At 41.7% G+C, this 19,234-nt stretch overlaps 1 protein-coding gene across 1 annotated transcript; it reads left to right on the forward strand.

Annotated features, from left to right (window-relative positions):
- The first annotated feature begins 646 nt into the window (after positions 1-646).
- LOC138667194 (olfactory receptor 6F1-like) lies at positions 647-18,892 on the forward strand. Its single transcript, XM_069755487.1, has 3 exons — positions 647-669; positions 14,681-15,610; positions 18,617-18,892. The coding sequence occupies exons 2-3, from the start codon at positions 14,687-14,689 to the stop codon at positions 18,629-18,631; spliced, it is 939 nt and encodes a 312-aa protein (XP_069611588.1). The 5' UTR covers positions 647-669; positions 14,681-14,686; the 3' UTR covers positions 18,632-18,892.
- Positions 18,893-19,234: the final 342 nt, after the last annotated feature.

Consider the following 19,234-nt stretch of genomic DNA (forward strand, 5'->3'; position numbering starts at 1 on the left):
TAAAAAAAATGTTGGTGGGAAAGCTGCCACAAGTGACATCCATCAGAAAAAAACACATTAAGGAAAATAGTCCCTGGTTTTTCCTGAAGCACAATGTGGGTATGTCTAAATGACGTTGTAGGTACTTCCCCTTAAATTGTCTCTATACATTTACTTGCTGCCAGGTAGTCTAACCACGTCCCCACCACTGATTGGCAGCTTTCTGCCTATACACAGTGCATACTGCTGCCAATCAGTGATGAGGGCGGGGTTATACAGAGCTCAGTAGTTAGAAAACTAGTTGAAAAAAAAAAACAGTTTGAATCAAAACTGCAGCAAGCAGCTGAGTAAGTGACACATGTCATGAATCAGGATTCCCTTTAAACACTGACATGCCAGGTAGCTCTAATAAAACTCATACATGTATGATTGCTGGTAGACATTTCTTTTAAACTTACTCAGTAATGTTATAAAATATACTTTGTTTTGTTAGTGGCATCTAGTAGTGAGTTTACTTGTTTTAGTTTATTCCCTATTTTCTTGCAATCCGTCATGGGATTAATTAAAATGATCAAATGCGAAGCAATAGAAAAACTTTACAAAATATTTAAGTCCATGTGATCAGTCTCCCGTCTCTCGTTGAAGATCCTTTGCAGTGGAGGTGCGGCCGATATATTGTCATTGAGAGAGGTAAGTATTCACACTTTTATATGTCACTTTTATAATTCCACAACAATTTGTTAGAATTCTAAACAGCAAGGCTATAATAATTTGTAACATTAAAGCAGATTACAATTTACATGTGAAATTTGAATCAAACCCACCCAATCTATAGTATATAAGGATAATGGGTCCTCAGTTTGCATATAGTGCATCCAGTTGGTAATATAATTGTAACTTTTGGGTCATTGCTATTTAGATCCTATTATTTAGAACAAGCATTACATTGTTATTGTTGCACTTTAGGGCAGCATATTTTTTCCCCCATGGTGGTGACTTCTTTATGCAGTTTGCAATAATATTATTTTTAGCATCTTATATGACTGCACTGTAGCACTGTTTTATGGTATTTTTGTTTCTAATGAGGTGTTGCTTCATTAATTCATTCTTTTGAGGTCCACACCTTTCGGCTCTTTCGTCCCCTCTCCCTCAGAGTAGCGATCATATACCGGCCCCCAGGCTCACCCACCCACTTCCTGGACCATTTCTCTGCCTGGCTGCCACATTTCATATCCTCAGAACTACCAACCCTTATCCTGGGAGACTTCAACATCCCCACTAACATCCCCACTTCCATATCTTAATCCCAGCTTCTATCACTAACCACTTCTCTAGGCCTCTCACAGCTCTCAACCTCTGAAAGACACAAAGACGGTAACACCTTGACCTGGTCTTTGTCCGGCTCTGTTCAATCTCCTACCTAGATAACTCACCGCTTCCCCTCTCTGACCACAACATTCTCTCCTTCACACTCACAATTCCTCGCCCACCCCAGCACTCTCCTACCTACCACACATTCAGAAATCTACATGCTATTAATCCTCATACACTTTCAGACTCCCTACACTCATCATTGTCCTCAATCTCCTCTTTTTCCTGTCCTGATCTGGCTGTACATCACTTCAATGACACTCTTAGAAGCACCCTGGACCAAGTAGCTCCCCTCATCCTCAGAACCTCCAGACACAGAGTGAAACAGCCCTGGCTCACATCGCAAACCCGATTTCTCCAGCGATGCTCTAGGAGTGCTGAACGCTTATGGAGGAAAACACGCACACCAGAAGACTTCATACACTTCAAATTTATGTTAAGGACCTTCTATTCTGCCCTTCAGCTAAACCAACAGACCTACTTCACCACCCTGATCTCCTCACTATCCAACAACTCCAAGAAACTTTGACACCTTTCACTCCCTCCTCAGGCCAAAAGCACAAGCCCCTATCATAGACATTTGTGCTGAAGACTTGGCCTCCCACTTTATAGAGAAAATAGATAATATCCCTCATTTTGGTCTATCGGCCTAACCGACCACTGCGCTCTGCAAACGACTTTCGACTAACCTCTGCACTAATCTGTACATCCCACTCCCGACTCCAAGACTCCTCCGTGCTGCGCCAATCCTCTGGAATGCTCTACCCCAAGATATTAGGACCATCCACAATTTGCATAGTTTTAGGCGCTCGCTTAAAACACATTTGTTCAGAGCGGCCTGTCATGTTCACTAATCAAAGTCATTTTATGTTTGTGTGTGTGTAGCCCATTTACTACTTCCCTCCATCCCCCACCCCCTGAAGATGGCTGGACCATCATTGTAAACACATCATTGTAAATACACTCCTGTACTTTGTATCTCCCCCTCCTCATTGTAGATTGTAAGCTCTCACGAGCAGGGTCATCTTGTGTTGCTTTAATTATTGTATTGTTAACGTTGTTACTTATGACTGTTGTGTTTGAAACTGTTAAGCTGTAAAGCGCTGCGGAATATGTTGGCGCTATATAAAGATTATTATTATTCATTATTGCATTCTCACCTTTTTCTGTCTAGTTTTTGCAGTTTTTTTGCCTTTTTTTTCATTTGCCCCTTACTCTTTTTTTTAAAGTCTCTTTTATATGTGTTCACCTGTTTTTCTTGTTTTTTAGTGTTTTTTTACTTTTTTTATTTTACATATATTTGTTACTTTGGTCGGGTTTTGGAGATTCCAAATGTTTTTGGCTGATTCATCAAATTGGGACTTTTTGAACAGTCACAGAATTTTTGCTCAGCCTTACTCCACTTCACCCCTGGATTAATTTTATATATGCATGAAATTTTTACCTTAATTTTGCAACATGGGACTTTTTGTGCTAAAAAGTCACACAGAAGGAGAAAGGCAAAAATAATGAACTTTTTTGTTTTTGAGCAAGATTCTTAGATCAGGTGCGCCATTTTGAAGAATTTGCTGCAAAATGTGTCCACAATACCACAAGAGTTAAAAAAAAGAAAAGAAAAGTGACAAAAAAATAAAACGCAAATGAATCAGGACTAGTAAGTTTTAATTATCATTTAGATTAATTTTTTTTTGTAATTTATATACCAGCAATTTTCAAAAGTTTCATTTTCATTAAGTTTCATTATGTTTATCAGTCATTTATGTATACAGTTATATGAAAAAGTTTTGGGCACCCCTATTAATCTTAAGCTTAATGTTTTATAAAAATTGATTTTTTGGCAACAGCTATTTCAGTTTCATATATCTAATAACTGTTGGACACAGTAATGTTTCTGCCTTGAAATGAGGTTTATTGTACTAACAGAAAATGTGCAATCTGCATTCAAACAAAATTTGACAGGTGCATAAGTATGGGCACCCTTATCATTTTCTTGTTTTAAATACTCCTACCTACTTTATACTGACTTACTAAAGCACTTTTTTTGGTTTTCTAACCTCATTGATCTTTGAACTTCATAGCCAGGTGTATGCAATCATGAGAAAAGCTACTTAAAGTGGCCACTTGCAAGTTGTACTCCTGTTTGAATCTCCTCTGAAGAGTGGCATCATGGGCTCCTCAAAACAACTGTCTAATGATCTGAAAACAAAGATTATTCAACATAGTTGTTCAGGGGAAGGATACAAAAAGCTGTCTCAGAGATTTAACCTGTCAATTTCCACTGTGAGGAACATAGTAAGGAAATGGAAGAACACAGGTACAGTTCTTGTTAAGGCCAGAAGTGGAAGGCCAAGAAAAACATCAGAAAGGCAGAGAAGAAGAATGGTGAGATCAGTCAAGGACAATCTTCAGACCACCTCCAGAGAGCTGCAGCATCAACTTGCTGCAGATGGTGTCACTGTGCATCGGTCAACTATACAACGCACTTTGCACAAGGAGAAGCTGTATGGGAGAGTGATGTGAAAGAAGCCGTTTCTGCAAGCACGTCACACAGAGTCGGCTGAGGTATGCAAGAGCACATTTGGAGAAGCCAATTTCTTTTTGGAAGAAGGTCCTGTGGACTGATGAAACCAAGATTAAGTTGTTTGGTCATACAAAAAGGCGTTATGCATGGCAGCCAAAAAACACAGCATTCCAAGAAAAACACTTGCTACCCACAGTAAAATTTGGTGGAGGTTCCATCATGCTTTGGGGCTGTGTGGCCAATGCTGGCACCGGGAATCTTGTTAAAGTTGAGGGACCCATGAATTCCTCTCAGTATCAACAGATTCTTGACAATAATGTTCATGAATCAGTGACAAAGTTGAAGTTACGCAGGGGATGGATCTTTCAGCAAGACAATGATCCAAAACACTGCTCCAAATCTACTCAGGCATTCATGCAGAGGAACAATTACACTGTTCTGGAATGGCCATCCCAGTCCCCAGACCTGAATATCACTGAACATCTGTGAGATCATTTGAAGAGGGCTGTCCATGCTCGGCGACCATCAAACTTAACTGAACTGGAATTGTTTTGTAAAGAGGAATGGTCAAAAATACCTTCATCCAGGATCCAGGAACTCATTAAAAGCTACAGGAAGCGACTAGAGGCTGTTATTTTTGCAAAAGGAGGATCTACTAAATATTAATGTCACTTTTCTGCTGGGGTGCCCATACTTATGCACCTGTCAAATTTTGTTTGAATGCAGATTGCACATTTTCTGTTAGTACAATAAACCTCATTTCAAGGCAGAAACATTACTGTGTCCAACAGTTATTAGATATATGAAACTGAAATAGCTGTTGCAAAAAAACTATTTTTAGAAAACATTAAGCTTAAGATTAATAGGGGTGCCCAAACTTTTTCATATAACTGTATCAGCAATTTTCAACAGAAGTTTACATCTTTAACAGAACTTCTAAATCTTTTGGGGAAATTATACAAAAGGGAACCTGTCATGAGTCTCACTATACTATTGCAGCCATGCATATTTTTTTCTCAGAAACATATTGGTGGTTCTGAGAAAATATGTTTTGAAGATCCAGCCATTGACTAGTCCGGTACCCCGAAATTCCTAGTGGCTGCCCTGCCTATTGGACTATAGTTATGCAACTGGACACGTTTAATATAACGTGCCGCAGCTCCAAAAGCAACATATGATAGGTGAGGTGTGATCACTGAGACACCCTCTGTTCATGAGAGCAAAAGAGGCCAGGCATTGGTAGATGTTCTTGTCGGCCATCAATGGTATAAATCAATTAATTTGACCAAACTTGTGAAAAGAAAGCAGAAGCCCCAGTACAGTAGGAAATTGGTGATTTTTTTTACCCAGTGATATACAATATTTTACCCATAAGGCCCTTCTAGAGGGGTAACTTTACCCACCCCAAGTGAGCTTTGCACATAGGACTACATTGTTGACGAGCTGCTCCATTCTTTTTAGTTGCTCTAAGTTGAAAAATGACAGAAAATAACATTTTTTTCTTTATTCATCTTATACCATATGGTTTATATTATTCATGAATTAAAGGGATATAATCCTGTTGTTTAAAGGGAAAAGTTCCAAAGTACTTTATCGGCGGGAGTGCCTGACCCTGACCTATCAGACATCGATGACCTACAGTGTACAGGTCATCAATGTTAACCCCTCTGTGACCTTAGACGTACTATCCCGTCGAGGTGCCCTGGGCTTATCTGACCCTGGACGGGATAGTACGTCATAGCCGATCGGCCGCGCTCACGGGGGGAGCGCGGCCGATCGCGGCCGGGTGTCAGCTGCTTATCGCAGCTGACATCCGGCACTATGTGCCAGGAGCGGTCACGGACCGCCCCCGGCACATTAACCCCTGGCACACCGCGATCAAAGATGATCGCGATGTGCCGGCGGTGCAGGGAAGCACCGCGCAGGGAGGGGGCTCCCTGCGGGCTTCCCTGAGACCCCCGGAGCAACGCGATGTGATCGCGTTGCTGCGAGGGTCTCACCTCCCTCCCTGCTCCCTCCAGCCCCGGATCCAAGATGGCCGCGGATCCGGGTCCTGCAGGGAGGGAGGTGGCTTCACAGAGCCTGCTCAGAGCAGGCACTGTGAAGCCTGCAGCGCTGCATGTCAGATCAGTGATCTGACAGAGTGCTGTGCAAACTGTCAGATCACTGATCTGTGATGTCCCCCCCTGGGACAAAGTAAAAAAGTAAAAAAAATTTTTTCCAAATGTGTAAAAAAAATAAAAAAAAATATTCCAAAATAATGAAAAAAAAAAAATATTATTCCCATAAATACATTTCTTCATCTAAATAAAAAAAAAAACCAATAAAAGTACACATATTTAGTATCGCCGCGTCCGTAACGACCCGACCTATAAAACTGTCCCACTAGTTAACCCCTTCAGTAAACACCGTAAGAAAAAAAAAAAAAAACGAGGCAAAATACAACGCTTTATTATCATACCGCCGAACATAACCATGGTACCGCTGAAAGCGTCATATTGTCCCGCAAAAAAAGAGCTGCCATACAGCATCATCAGCAAAAAAATAAAAAAGTTATAGTCCTGAGAATAAAGCGATGCAAAAATAATTATTTTTTCTGTAAAATAGTTTTTATCGTATAAAAGCACCAAACCATAAAAAAATGATATAAATGAGGTATCGCTGTAATCGTACTGACCCGAAGAATAAAACTGATTTATCAATTTTACCAAACGCGGAACGGTATAAACGCCTCCCCCAATAGAAATTCATGAATAGCTGGCTTTTGGTCATTCTTCCTCACAAAAATCGGAATAAAAAGCGATAAAAAAATGTCACGTGCCCAAAAATGTTTTCAATAAAAACGTCAACTCGTCCCGCAAAAAACAAGACCTCACATGACTCTGTGGACCAAAATATGGAAAAATTATAGCTCTCAAAATGTGGTATTGCAAAAAATATTTTTTGCAATAAAAAGGGTCTTTCAGTGTGTGACGGCTGCCAATCATAAAAATCCGCTAAAAAACTCGCTATAAAAGTAAATCAAACCCCCCTTCATCACCCCCTTAGTTAGGGAAAAATAAAAAAAAATGTATTTATTTCCATTTTCCCATTAGGGCTAGGGTTAGGGCTAGGGTTAGGTCTAGGGCTAGGGTTAGGGCTAGGGTTAGGGCTAGGGCTAGGGTTAGGGCTAGGGTTAGGGCTAGGGTTAGGGCTAGGGTTAGGGCTAGGGTTAGGGTTAGGGCTAGGGTTAGGGTTAGGGTTGGGGCTACAGTTAGGGTTGGGGCTAAAGTTAGGGTTAGGGTTTAGATTACATTTACAGTTGGGAATAGGGTTGGGATTAGGGTTAGGGGTGTGTCAGGGTTAGAGGTGTGGTTAGGGTTACCGTTGGAATTAGGGTTAGGGGTGTGTTTAGATTAAGGTTTCAGTTATAATTGGGGGGTTTCCACTGTTTCGGCACATCAGGGGCTCTCCAAACACGACATGGCGTCCGATCTCAATTCCAGCCAATTCTGCGTTGAAAAAGTAAAACAGTGCTCCTTCCCTTCCGAGCTCTCCTGTGTGCCCAAACAGGGGTTTACCCCAACATATGGGGTATCAGCGTACTCAGGACAAATTGGACAACAACTTTTGTGGACCAATTTCTCCTGTTACCCTTGGGAAAATACAAAACTGGGGGCTAAAAAATAATTTTTGTGGGAAAACAAAAAGATTTTTTATTTTCACGGCTCTGCGTTATAAACTGTAGTGAAACAGTTGGGGGTTCAAAGTTCTCACAACACATCTAGATAAGTTCATTGAGGGGTCTAGTTTCCAATATGGGGTCACTTGTGGGGGGTTTCTACTGTTTAGGTACATTAGGGGCTCTGCAAACGCAATGTGACGCCTGCAGACCAATCCATCTAAGTCTGCATTCCAAATGATGCTCCTTCCCTTCCGAGCCCTCCCATGCGCCCAAACGGTGGTTCCCCCCCACATATCGGGTATCAGCGTAATCAGGACAAATTGGACAACAACATTTAGGGTCCAATTTCTCCTGCTAACCTTGGAAAAATACAAAACTGGGGGCTAAAATATAATTTTTGTGGAAAAAAAAATATTTTTTATTTGCATGGCTCTGCGTTATAAACTGTAGTGAAATACTTGGGGGTTCAAAGCTCTCACAACACATCAAGATGAGTTCCTTAGGGGGTCTACTTTCCAAAATGGTGTCACTTGTGGGGGGTTTCTACTGTTTAGGTACATTAGGGGCTCTGCAAACGCAATGTGACGCCTGCAGACCATTCCATCTAAATCTGCATTCCAAATGGCGCTCCTTCCCTTCCGAACCCTCCCATGCGCCCAAACGGTGGTTCCCCCCCACATATGGGGTATCAGCGTACTCAGGACAAATTGGACAACAACTTTTGGGGTCCAATTTCTCCTGTTACCCTAGGGAAAATACAAAACTGGGGGCTAAAAAATAATTTTTGTGGGAAAAAAAATTTGTTTTATTTTTATGGCTCTGCATTATAAACTTCTGTGAAGCCCTTGGTGGGTCAAAGTGCTCACCACACATCCAGATAAGTTCCTTAGGGGGTCTACTTTCCAAAATGGTGTCACTTGTGGGGGGTTTCAATGTTTAGGCACATCAGTGGCTCTCCAAACGCAACATGGCGTCCCATCTCAATTCCTGTCAATTTTGCATTGAAAAGTCAAACGGCGCTCCTTCCCTTCCGAGCTCTCCAATGCGCCCAAACAGTGGTTTACTGCCACATATGGGGTATCAGCGTACTCGGGACAAATTGGACAACAACTTTTGAGGTCCAATTTCTTCTCTTACCCTTGGAAAAATAAAAAATTGGGGGCAAAAATATAATTTTTGTGAAAAAATATGATTTTTTATTTTTACGGTTCTGCATTATAAACTTCTGTGAAGCACTTGGTGGGTCAAAGTGCTCACCACACCTCTAGATAAGTTCCTTAGGGGGTCTACTTTCCAAAATGGTGTCACTTGTGGGGGGTTTCAATGTTTAGGCACATCAGTGGCTCTCCAAACGCAACATGGCGTCCCATCTCAATTTCTGTCAATTTTTCATTGAAAAGTCAAACGGCGCTCCTTCCCTTCCGAGCTCTCCAATGCGCCCAAACAGTGGTTTACTGCCACATATGGGGTATCAGCGTACTCGGGACAAATTGGACAACAACTTTTGAGGTCCAATTTCTTCTCTTACCCTTGGAAAAATAAAAAATTGGGGGCAAAAATATAATTTTTGTGAAAAAATATGATTTTTTATTTTTACGGTTCTGCATTATAAACTTCTGTGAAGCACTTGGTGGGTCAAAGTGCTCACCACACCTCTAGATAAGTTCCTTAGGGGGTCTACTTTCCAAAATGGTGTCACTTGTGGGGGGTTTCAATGTTTAGGCACATCAGTGGCTCTCCAAACGCAACATGGCGTCCCATCTCAATTTCTGTCAATTTTTCATTGAAAAGTCAAACTGCGCTCCTTCCCTTCCGAGCTCTCCCATGCGCCCAAACAGTGGTTTACTGCCACATATGGGGTATCAGCGTACTCAGGACAAATTGGACAACAACTTTTGAGGTCCAATTTCTTCTCTTACCCTTGGAAAAATAAAAAATTGGGGGCAAAAATATAATTTTTGTGAAAAAATATGATTTTTTATTTTTACGGTTCTGCATTATAAACTTCTGTGAAGCACTTGGTGGGTCAAAGTGCTCACCACACATCCAGATAAGTTCCTTAGGGGGTCTACTTTCCAAAATGGTGTCACTTGTGGGGGGTTTCAATGTTTAGGCACATCAGTGGCTCTCCAAACGCAACATGGCGTCCCATCTCAATTCCTGTCAATTTTGCATTGAAAAGTCAAATAGCGCTCCTTCCCTTCCGAGCTCTCCCATGCGCCCAAACAGTGGTTTACTGCCACATATGGGGTATCAGCGTACTCAGGACAAATTGGACAACAACTTTTTGGGTCCAATTTCTCCTGTTACCCTTGGTAAAATAAAACAAATTGGAGCTGAAGTAAATTTTTTGTGTAAAAAAGTTAAATGTTCATTTTTATTTAAACATTCCAAAAATTCCTATTAAACACCTGAAGGGTTAATAAACTTCTTGAATGTGGTTTTGAGCACCTTGAGGGGTGTAGTTTTTAGAATGGTGTCACACTTGGGCATTTTCTATCATATAGACCCCTCAAAATGACTTCAAATGAGACGTGGTCCCTAAAAAAAAATGGTGTTGTAAAAATGAGAAATTGCTGGTCAACTTTTAACCCTTATAACTCCCTAACAAAAAAAAAAATTGGTTCCAAAATTATGCTGATGTAAAGGAGACATGTGGGAAATGTTACTTATTAAGTATTTTGTGTGACATATCTCTGTGATTTAATTGCATAAAAATTCAAAGTTTGAAAATTGCGAAATTTTCAAAATTTTCGCCAAATTTCCGTTTTTTTCACAAATAAACGCAGGTACTATCAAAGAAATTTTACCACTATCATGAAGTACAATATGTCACGAGAAAACAATGTCAGAATCACCAGGATCCGTTGAAGCGTTTCGGAGTTATAACCTCATAAAGGGACAGTGGTCATAATTGTAAAAATTGGCCCGGTCATTAACGTGCAAACCACCCTTGGGGGTAAAGGGGTTAAAGTAGTGGATGGACAACCTCTTTAAGATTTCTATATGCAAAGACACCAAAAATGTAATTTTCCATTACATATAAATGTGGTTGTGAAAACCCGAGTCAATTGCATGAGATATGAAATATCTTCATATTTAACCAGGAATTTGCACAGAATGTAAATCACTGAAATTAGTATCATATCCATCATGTGTGATGGATTCCCTATGGAGTAACTATATATATATACTGTATATATATACCGTATATACTCGAGTATAAGCCGAGATTTTCAGCCCAAATTTTTGGGCTGAAAGTGCCCCCCTCGGCTTATACTCGAGTCACGGTAGCGGTGGGGTCGGCGGGTGAGGGGCTGAGGGCGCTGGGGTATACTTACCTAGTCCCAGCGATCCTCGCGCTGTCCCTGCCGTCCCACGGGCTTCGGCGCTGCAGTTTCTTCCGCTCTTCAGCGGTCACGTGGGACCGCTCATTACAGAAATGAATAAGCGGCTCCACCTCCCATAGGGGCGGAGCCGCTTATTCATTTCTCTAATCAGCGGTGCTGGTGACCGCTGATAGAGAAAGAAGCTGCGGCACCGAAGACAGGAGGGGACAGCGCGAGGATCGCCAGGACTAGGTGAGTATGTTATATTCACCTGTCCTCGTTCCAGCCGCCGGGCGCCGATCCATCTTCCCGGCCGGCGCCTCCATCTTCCCGGCGTCTCTGCTCTCTGACTGTTCAGGCAGAGGGCGCGATGACGCATACAGTGTGCGCGGCGCCCTCTGCCTGATCAGTCAGAGCAGAGACGCCGGGAAGATGGAGGCGCCGGAACGAGACGCCGGGAGCTGCAATCAAGGGAGGTGAGTATGTGGTTTTTTTTCTTTATTGCGGCAGCGGCGGCACAAATTTATGTGGAACATCTATGGGGCACAGTGAACGGTGCAGAGCACCGTATATGGCACAGCACAGCTATGGGGCACAGTGAACGGTGCAGAGCACCGTATATGGCACAGCACAGCTATGGGGCACAGTGAACGGTGCAGAGCACCATATATGGCACAGCACAGCTATGGGGCACAGTGAACGGTGCAGAGCACCGTATATGGCACAGCACAGCTATGGGGCACAGTGAACGGTGCAGAGCACCGTATATGGCACAGCACAGCTATGGGGCACAGTGAACGGTGCAGAGCACCGTATATGGCACAGCACAGCTATGGGGCACAGTGAACGGTGCAGAGCACCGTATATGGCACAGCACAGCTATGGGGCACAGTGAACGGTGCAGAGCACCGTATATGGCACAGCACAGCTATGTATGGGGCACAGTGAACGGTGCAGAGCACCGTATATGGCACAGCACAGCTATGTATGGGGCACAGTGAACGGTGCAGAGCACCGTATATGGCACAGCACAGCTATGTATGGGGCACAGTGAACGGTGCAGAGCACCGTATATGGCACAGCACAGCTATGTATGGGGCACAGTGAACGGTGCAGAGCACCGTATATGGCACAGCACAGCTATGGGGCACAGTGAACGGTGCAGAGCACCGTATATGGCACAGCTATGGGGCACAGTGAACGGTGCAGAGCACCGTATATGGCACAGCACAGCTATGGGGCACAGTGAACGGTGCAGAGCACCGTATATGGCACAGCTATGGGGCACAGTGAACGGTGCAGAGCACCGTATATGGCACATCTATGGGGCACAGTGAACGGTGCAGAGCACCGTATATGGCACAGCTAGGGGGCACAATGAACGGTGCAGAGCACTATATGGTTCACACCTATGGGGAAATATGAACGGTGCAGAGCACTATATGGCACAGCAATGGGGAAATAATGATCTATTTTTATTTTTGAAATTCACCGGTAAATGCTGCATTTCCACCCTAGGCTTATACTCGAGTCAATAAGTTTTCCCAGTTTTTTGTGGCAAAATTAGGGGGGTCGGCTTATACTCGGGTCGGCTTATACTCGAGTATATACGGTATATATATATATACATACATTACAGGCCAAAAGTTTGGACACACCTTCTCATTTAAAGATTTTTCTGTATTTTCATGACTATGAAAATTGTACATTCACACTGAAGGCATTAAAGCTATGAATTAACACATGTGGAATTATATACTTAACAAAAAAGTGTGAAACAACTGAAATTATGTCTTAAATTCTAGTTTTTTCAAAGTAGCCATCTTTTGCCTTGATGACTGCTTTGCACGCTCTTGGCATTCTCTTGATGAGCTTCAAGAGGTAGTCATCGGAAATGGTTTTCACTTCACAGGTGTGCCCTGTCAGGCTTAATAAGTGGGATTTCTTGCCTTATAAATGGGGTTGGGACCATCAGTTGTGTTGTGCAGAAGTCTGGTGGATACACAGCTGATAGTCCTACTGAATAGACTGTTAGAATTTGAATTATGGCAAGAAAAAAGCAGCTAAAAAAAGAAAAACGAGTGGCCATCATTACTTTAAGAAATGAAGGTCAGTCAGTCCGAAAAATTGGTAAAACTTTGAAAGTGTCCCCAAGTGCAGTGGCAAAAACCATCAAGCGCCACAAAGAAACTGGCTCACATGAGGACCGCCCCAGGAAAGGAAGACCAAGAGTCACCTCTGCTTCTGAGGATAAGTTTATCCGAGTCACCAGCCTCAGAAATCACAGGTTAACAGCAGCTCAGATAAAGACCAGATCAATGCCACACAGAGTTCTAGCAGAAGACACATCTCTACAACAACTGTTAAGAGGAGACTTTGTGCCTCAGGCCTTCATGGTAAAATAGCTGCAAGGAAACCACTGCTAAGGACAGGCAACAAGCAGAAGAGACTTGTTTGGGCTAAAGAACACAAGGAATGGACATTAGACCAGTGGAAATCTGTGCTTTGATCTGATGAGTCCAAATTTGAGATCTTTGGTTCCAACCACCGTGTCTTTGTGTGACGCAGAAAAGGTGAACGGATGGACTCTACATGTCTGATTCCTACCGTGAAGCATGGAGGAGGAGGTGTGATGGTGTGGGGGTGCTTTGCTGGTGAGATTATTGGGGATTTATTCAAAATTGAAGGCATACTGAACCAGCATGGCTACCACAGCATCTTGCAGCGGCATGCTATTTCATCCGGTTTGCGTTTAGTTGGACCATCATTTATTTTTCAACAGGACAATGACCCCAAACACACCTCCAGGCTGTGTAAGGGCTATTTGACCAAGATGGAGAGTGATGGGGTCCTACGCCAGATGATCTGACCTCCACAGTCACCAAACCTGAACCCAATCGAGATGGTTTGGGGTGAGCTGGACCGCAGAGTGAAGGGAAAAGGGCCAACAAGTGCTAAGCATCTCTTGGAACTCCTTCAAGATTGTTGGAAGACCATTTCTGGTGACTACCTCTTGAAGCTCATCAAGAGAATGCCAAGAGTGTGCAAAACAGTCATCAAAGCAAAAGGTGGCTACTTTGAAGAACCTAGAATATAAGACATAATTTCAGTTGTTTCACACTTTTTTGTTAAGTATATAATTGCACATGTGTTAATTCATAACATAGTAACATAGTAACATAGCTAGTAAGGCCGAAAAAAAGACATTTGTCCATCCAGTTCAGCCTATATTCCATCATAATAAATCCCCAGATTCATAGTTTTGATGCCTTCAGTGTGAATGTACAATTTTCATAGTCATGAAAATACAGAAAAATCTTTAAATGAGAAGGTGTGTCCAAACTTTTGGTCTGTACTGTATATATATATATATATATATATATATATATATTTTTTTTTTTTTTTAAATAAGAAACTTTTTGAGATATATCCTACAGAGAAAATATCTCTACTTCCATTTATCAGTTACTTCTTCTCCTTTGCATTGATCTTTCACGCTCAAACATTACTCAATTATGTCATTAGTTCTTTCTTCACTGAGGGATCAGATTACAGCTGCTGCTTATAAAAGTCTATGGAGAAAGGAGGCTGGGAAAACTGAACGGAGGCAGACTACAGAAAACAAAGCTGCTGCAGTTTCCGATGAATTGAGCCTGCAAAGGGGACATAATAGCCAAAAATAGTGTAATTCCTCAGGTGCACATGGGACAACTTTTTCTAAAGTCACCTAAAACAGCAGTTACACTTTAATTTACTGACATTACTTATAAATATGTACCCAAAAATTTTCTAATTTGTGTTCGTTAATTTTTGCAGATCGACATGATAATACAGCAAAAATGTAACCAGACGGTAGTAACTGAATTTATTCTCATAGGGTTTTCTGTGGAGGAGAAGACAAGATTTTGCCTTTTTCTTCTTATATCCACCATTTATGTGGCCACCATCGCTGCCAATATTTTCATCATTGTTATAGTGATGGTTGAGAAACGTCTTCACAAGCCCATGTACTTCTTCATCGGTGGACTCTCATTCCTTGAGCTCTGGTACCCATCTGCCACAGTTCCCAGATTAATATGGGCCCTTAAGACAAAAGAAGATTCTATTTCTTTAGCTGCTTGCATGATCCAGTTTTATCTTCATTTTTCTCTTGGCGCGACAGACATGTTTCTTCTAACAGTAATGGCCTACGATAGGTATGTCGCCATATGTAACCCTCTGAGGTATTTAGTCATCATGAGCCCTACTTCTTGTACTGTACTCATTATAGGATCATGGGTTTGTGCCTTTATTGCACCAGCTGGTCCATATTTAAAGATTTCAACTCTATCGTTTTGCCGAGGAAATAGGATCAATCACTATTATTGTGATTTTGCCCCTTTGGTTCGACTTTCCTGCTCTGATACGTCAAGTGCAGAGAATGTGTTTTTTTACACCACTTTTTTCATATCTGTTGGTTGTCTACTTTTCATTGTCATCTCCTATTTGTGTATCACCCGGACAGTTATTAAATGTCCTACCGCATCAGGGAGGCGGAAAGCTTTCTCCACATTTGCTTCTCATTTGTTTGTCGTTATTCTTTTTTACGGAACAATCATTTTCATGTTTATCAGGCCGACCAAAGGCGACTTCTTAAACTTTAACAAGATAGTCTCTGTCATCCCTTCTGTGGTGACTCCTCTTTTGAATCCCATCATCTATACCTTAAGGAATCAAGAAGTAAAAGAAGCTGTGATAAAAATTACGGTAAAGAAAGTATAAGTCTAGACTCATCCAATTCATGGCTGCTCACACTGTATATCAATGTGAAGAAGGTAATATGTTTGGGGTGGAACAAGACAAATCTAGATACTCGTCTCATGACTAGAGTCTGGCCCTGTACATTTTTAATTCATAACTCCCTCTCGGATTTGTAGCTCAACCACTTGGTTTATGTTTCTTTTATCGATAATAGATGTGTAAGCCGGTGGTGTATTTCACTTGCGCTGTTGATATCACTCAAGGCAGAGGTAACATCCAAAAAGTTTAATATTACAGGTTTTAAAAGTCAAGGCGTTGTTGTTTTATTGTTTTGTTTTTTGTCCTGATGAAGAGGTCATGTGGAACCTTGAAACGCATTGACTTTTTAAACCTGTAATATTAAACCTTTTGGGCTTCTTCTTTCCTAGTTTTCTCTCCACTTCTAACAATAATGGCCTACGATAGGTACGGTATGTCCCTTGGTTTATGTTTCTTCTAACGGTAATGGCCTACAATAGGTATGTCCCTTGGTTTATGGTTCTTCTAATGGTAATGGCCCCATGATAGGTATGTCCCTTGGTTTATGACTCTTCTAACGGAAATGGCCTACGATAGGTATGTCCCTTGGTTTATGCTTCTTCTAATGGTAATGGCCCCACGATAGGTATGTCCCTTGGTTTATGCTTCTAATGGTAATGGCCCCACGATAGGTATGTCCCTTGGTTTATGCCTCTTCTAATGGAAATGGCCTACAATAGGTATGTCCCTTGGTTTATGTTTCTTCTAACGGTAATGGCCCCACGATAGGTATGTCCCTTGGTTTATGCTTCTAATGGTAATGGCCCCAGATAGGTATGTCCCTTGGTTTATGCCTCTTCTAACGGAAATGGCCTACAATAGGTATGTCCCTTGGTTTATGTTTCTTCTAAAGGTAATGGCCTCACGATAGGTATGTCCCTTGGTTTATGCTTCTTCTAACGGTAATGGCCTACAATAGGTATGTCCCTTGGTTCATGTTTCTTCTAATGGTAATGGCCCCACGATAGGCATGTCACTTGCCTTATATTTTTTGTTGTGCTGTCTGCCCTGATCATATATTTGTTTACATGCTTATTTTATTATTTAGTTTTGTGTGTTTTATGAGATATACGAGCGGCGATCCAAAAGTAATGATAATCAATACTAAACACAATGAATATAGTCAAAAAATAAATTTATTTTTCTACATAGTCTCCTAACAAGTCTATACATTTAGTCCATCTCTTTTCTAAACTTAAAATTCCCTTCGAAAAAAATTCTTGATCTTGACCCTCTCTTCGATCTGCCAATACAACTTCTTCAACTTTTTTCACGTTTTCTTCATTGAGGGATGTGGATGGGCGTTCTTCACGATGGTTATTTTCCGTCGATGTTCTTCCCAGCTTAAATTCCTTGGCCCAGCGTGCAACTGTGGAATATGGAGGAGAAGAGTCCCCCAATGTTTCCACCAAGTCGCTGTGTATGTCTTTGGTAGTCACTTTTTTTCAAGCAGAGGTATTTGATGACAGCTCTGAGCTCGTTTTTTTCCATTTTGATGTTCACTCCTCAGCAGTTCATATTCAAATGAATGTAGCTCCCGGGAATCGTGGTCTATTTAAGTAATTTTTTTTCCCTGAACTAGTGGGTACCTAAGAGAGAAGAAAACATTTTATTTTAATTTATGTGTGCAATAGAAATAACTGATTATCATTACTTTTGGATCGCCCCTCGTACAGTTGTGCAATGCATGTTTTCATGGAGCCACGCACACTATCTGTCTTGGGAATGATGGGTTAAGCGCATGTGTTTGTGTAAGGAGACAAATGGTAACCGTAGGCACAACTAAGTAATGTGGTGCTCAAGTAGGTGCCCAAATCATATACTATTAGATGATAAACTTAGCACACACGTTGTGAGATGCAGTGGAAAATTTTAATAAAGGAGAGTACATACAGCAGACGTTTCGGTCATAGTTTGACCTTCATCAATGTACTAAACAAAAGAAATAAAATAAAAATAAAGTATATACATGACTATCTATACTGGGTCAAAATATATAAATAGTAAAAGCAGTTGATAACAGTAAGTAATGTTGATCAGTGGTACAAAAATCCCACAATACATAGTCGTTATAAGTCCAAACATTATAGAGCAATCCTAACGTGTGGAAATTGAGAAAAATGTGTAAGTGGTATAGATTCACTTAGTGCGCCTAGTTGTGGCTAATAGAGGGTGATAGTAGCGCTGTTGAATAAAGGGAGGATAGTATAATAGAAAGTATGCACGTACCCTCTCTTAGAGAAAACCTCATGTAATGGGTCATACGGGGTTAAACCTAAAATAAGGAGTGCACATTTTAAGGACCCAGATACAAAAAGAGAATCTCTTGGGACCATGCTATAACGTGCATTGCATGTAAGTCCCATTTGAAATAAACATACCCCAAAGGAGATGAATAGCCGCTCCAAGGTAAGAGCTAATCCGGCACTATGGGTTAAAAAGGAAAGTGATCCCTGTTAGGAAAAATATCTATGTGCACCGAAGGTGCTGGCATGGCTCCAGCGCAAATCTTACCAGAGGGAGGAAACTGGATTGGACGCGGTGTCCACCGCTTGTCCTGTGCTGTGGGGTGAGTGTCCAGGGACCGCTTTATAAAGCCGTCCTGGTGCTGTGAGCCACGCCACTTTGCAACTCATAATCATACTATCGCCCAGTTAAAGTTCCAAGTGATCGAACAGGTCACACCACTGCGGAGAGGGGGAGATAGGGTACACCTCCTCAAAAAAAGAGAAGCATATTGGATACATGAACTTCAGACCTTGGCTCCAGTGGGCCTGAACAAGGAATATGACATTCAATCTTTTATGCCGTAATTGTATATGACTGTAGCCAAATATACTTGATGTATTGTTATGCACTTTGATCTTTACTGAGTTACATGTCGTGATTACTGTGGTTATACCCTGAGGCCTAATACATGTATTTCTCTTTCAGAATCGTCTGTATTAATCTCTATCACCAGGAGCACCACTTCCTCTGCACCTTTTCCATCTGGGCACAGATAGATTACTTTCGCTTTCACTTTCAGCAAAGCAGAATGCTCTCTGCACCTTCCTAGGTACCAAACGCCGAGGGGAGTATCCCAGCACTCTCAGCATAACACACCCCTGCCTCTAGTGCGCATTCCCAGTGTGGAACGCATAGCTCCACCCACCATTGGTAGTATGGGACGCACACCAGTTTACAGGTTACATCCTGACCCACTACGTCACTTCCGGTCGGCTATTTCCGGTAGCGTGGCTCACAGCACCAGGACGGCTTTATATATACTTACATGCAATGCACGTTATAGCATGGTCCTTAAAATGTGCACTCCTTATTTTAGGTTTAACCCCGTATGACCCATTACATGAGGTTTTCTCTAAGAGAGGGTATGTGCATACTTTCTATTATACTATCCTCCCTTTATTCAACAGCGCTACTATCACCCTCTATTAGCCACAACTAGGCGCATTAAGTGAATCTATACCACTTAGAAAAATATTTAGAATTGAGAGTCCTCAGTGGTTGATACCTTTTAATGGCCAACTGAAAAGATGGTAACAAATTGCA

Source organism: Ranitomeya imitator, chromosome 2, assembly GCF_032444005.1.
Source record: "Ranitomeya imitator isolate aRanImi1 chromosome 2, aRanImi1.pri, whole genome shotgun sequence".
Classification (NCBI taxonomy): Eukaryota; Metazoa; Chordata; class Amphibia; order Anura; family Dendrobatidae; genus Ranitomeya; species Ranitomeya imitator.

Bases quoted from the DNA above. Each gene is read 5' to 3' on its own strand.
- LOC138667194 (XM_069755487.1), top strand. From the start codon at position 14,687: ATGATAATACAGCAAAAATGTAACCAGACGGTAGTAACTGAATTTATT.